Source organism: Sinocyclocheilus anshuiensis, unplaced genomic scaffold, assembly GCF_001515605.1.
Source record: "Sinocyclocheilus anshuiensis isolate Anshui unplaced genomic scaffold, SAMN03320099.WGS_v1.1 scaffold815, whole genome shotgun sequence".
In the NCBI taxonomy this organism is placed as follows: Eukaryota; Metazoa; Chordata; class Actinopteri; order Cypriniformes; family Cyprinidae; genus Sinocyclocheilus; species Sinocyclocheilus anshuiensis.
Window position 1 is genome coordinate 37,557 of NW_015549621.1, and position 2,289 is coordinate 39,845.

General features: G+C 35.8%; 1 protein-coding gene across 2 annotated transcripts in view; it reads right to left on the reverse strand.

The window, feature by feature from the left end:
• Window positions 1–747: 747 nt before the first annotated feature.
• The window catches only part of LOC107659441 (homeobox protein engrailed-2a), a 3,676-nt gene continuing 2,134 nt past the window's right edge, over window positions 748–2,289 (reverse strand). For both annotated transcript variants that reach the window (XM_016448388.1, XM_016448387.1), the window contains exon 2: window positions 748–2,037. In XM_016448388.1, the coding sequence (XP_016303874.1) occupies window positions 1,718–2,037 (320 nt within the window). In that variant the 3' untranslated portion in view covers window positions 748–1,717. The remainder of the gene's footprint in view (window positions 2,038–2,289) is intronic.

Consider the following 2,289-nt stretch of genomic DNA (forward strand, 5'->3'; position numbering starts at 1 on the left):
CACAATTAATACGTACGTAATACAAATTATTTACACATATAACAAACATTACCTGTAAACACAAAATAAAAATAGCATTGTATTCTCATTTTTTTATTTTCAGCTTTCAACATAGCTTTTATAGATAGATCTTCGCTGATGAGTAAATTCATTAAGTCGTATATCAGATAGAAGGCCATATTCATAGATATGCTCATATGCAATTGGACTAATACTGTTTCTCTGATTCGGCACAGTTCTGTGTTATTAAGTTCGCACTTGAACTTGTAAGGCAAAGTGTGTTAAGTTTGGTGGCTAAATAGTCACACACTCTTTTCATGTATAAAACAAAAAGATTCAAAAAGTAAAAATTCCACAATTTGGTATATGGATACAGTCTTTTACAGTCTTAAATCTCGAGCATACCTTTTTAACTTTTCTAAACACGCGTGAATATGCCCTAATATGACAAGTTGCAGCTTTCATGCAAAGGCCCCAATACCGCTTCATTCACATAAAGAAGTTATTGCAATATAAATAAGCAATTTAAACGCCTTAGAAATCTACTCTCACATAAAAAGCAACACCGGTCATTGGATAAAGTTTTTTTCCCCCTTAATATAGTCTATATAAATACATAACAAATATGAAGTCAACATTAAAACAGTATTTTAACATCTGTCATACAGTAAACAGCTGGTTTGCTTTTTTTTTTTATTCCATAGTTGTGTGTTTATATATATATAGCTGTATATTTATATATTTGTTTATATTTCTGTGATGTGTTGTGGCGCTTACCCTGGCTTTTGTCAAGAGTGCGCATAAGCGAAATCATTGTCAGTGCTACACGTTTATAGGCAGCATTATAATAATTAAAACATACTTTGCTACAAAAGATGATTATATTGCTCTTTTATAAAACTATGTATGCGATTTAAGACGCTGCGGTACATTTGTTTATTTATTTAGCGCACCTATTGAAATGTTTTGCCCAGGCTATGAAGGTTAATCCAATGTTATTTCGTTTATGTTAGGCTATTTCACATGGTAGTTCACCCAGATAACCTACAATGTAATGCACTATTGTTAACGACGTTCTTGCGCGTGTTTTATTTATTTATTTATTTTTCTTCTCCAATTCACTCATTAAAATTAACCAGGCTAAGACTGTGAATTTATTTACAATAAAAGAACAGTGTCTTTCTTTTCTTTTTTTGTTTTGTTTAAAAAATCCTGCTGAGATCCGACGATTGCTGCGTCCATTTTGTATCAAACATCAAATCAAATACGATAAACGTGTAAATAACACAACTCTCATAGTACTCACAGTTGCCTGGATGCAGCAGAAAAGACTCTTTGGACTTAAGCAAGGTTTTCGCTTTTTTTTTTTTCAACAGCTAATAAATGTATATAAACTCCCGTTGTGTTAATCGTGGAAAACGCTTGGTTCGAGTGACAGCATGACAAAGAAGAACGATAAAAACACTTGTTTCTTAAGAGAGCCACTCTGCCCAAGTGCAAAAAACGGCACCTATATAGCCTATTTTTGAAATAGTTTGACCATTAGGCTATTTCATAAGAGAATTGTATTCAATACATCTATTTTTTTTAATAATTCGATATAGCCTCTATTTAACGTCAGTAATGCTGGTATATTTATTAACTGGCCCTTTATTCTTTTGAATTATTGCATTGTAAATATAACCTTGCACCCCCACCCCTTCCCACTTTCTCTGTCTCAGTCATCACTGTCTGATTTGTCTTCTTTTGACGTGGTGCTGTGGTTGTACAGTCCCTGCGCCATCAGGTGCAATGCCAGAGAGTTCTTGGGGCCGGTGGCTTTTTTGATTTTGGCCCGCTTATTCTGAAACCATATTTTGATCTGGGATTCATTGAGTCCCAGCTCCTGCGCCAGACTCTGCCGTCGCTGCTCGGACAGGTAGCGGTTGGTCTGGAACTCGGCCTTGAGTCTCTGAAGCTGCTCCGCCGTGAAGGCCGTGCGTGGTCGTTTGTCCTCTTTATTTGCGTTTTTCTTCTTTGGTTTACGAGATCTAGGACCTGCAAGTGTGGATGAAATAACAGGTCGTTATAAGAACGAAGCCTAATATAATCTGTATTTATGTTCATGCAGGGTCTTGAAGAGAAGGGGGCTGTAAACATATTCAACGCAGAGTTATAATGTATGAATCTGTTTTACGTTGGCTTTTATTTATTTATTTATTTTTGCGTCACATTTGGGTGTGAGCAGTATGGATCTCTCTCTCTCTCTCTCTCTCTCTCTCTCTCTCTCTCTCTCTCTGCGTGTGTATC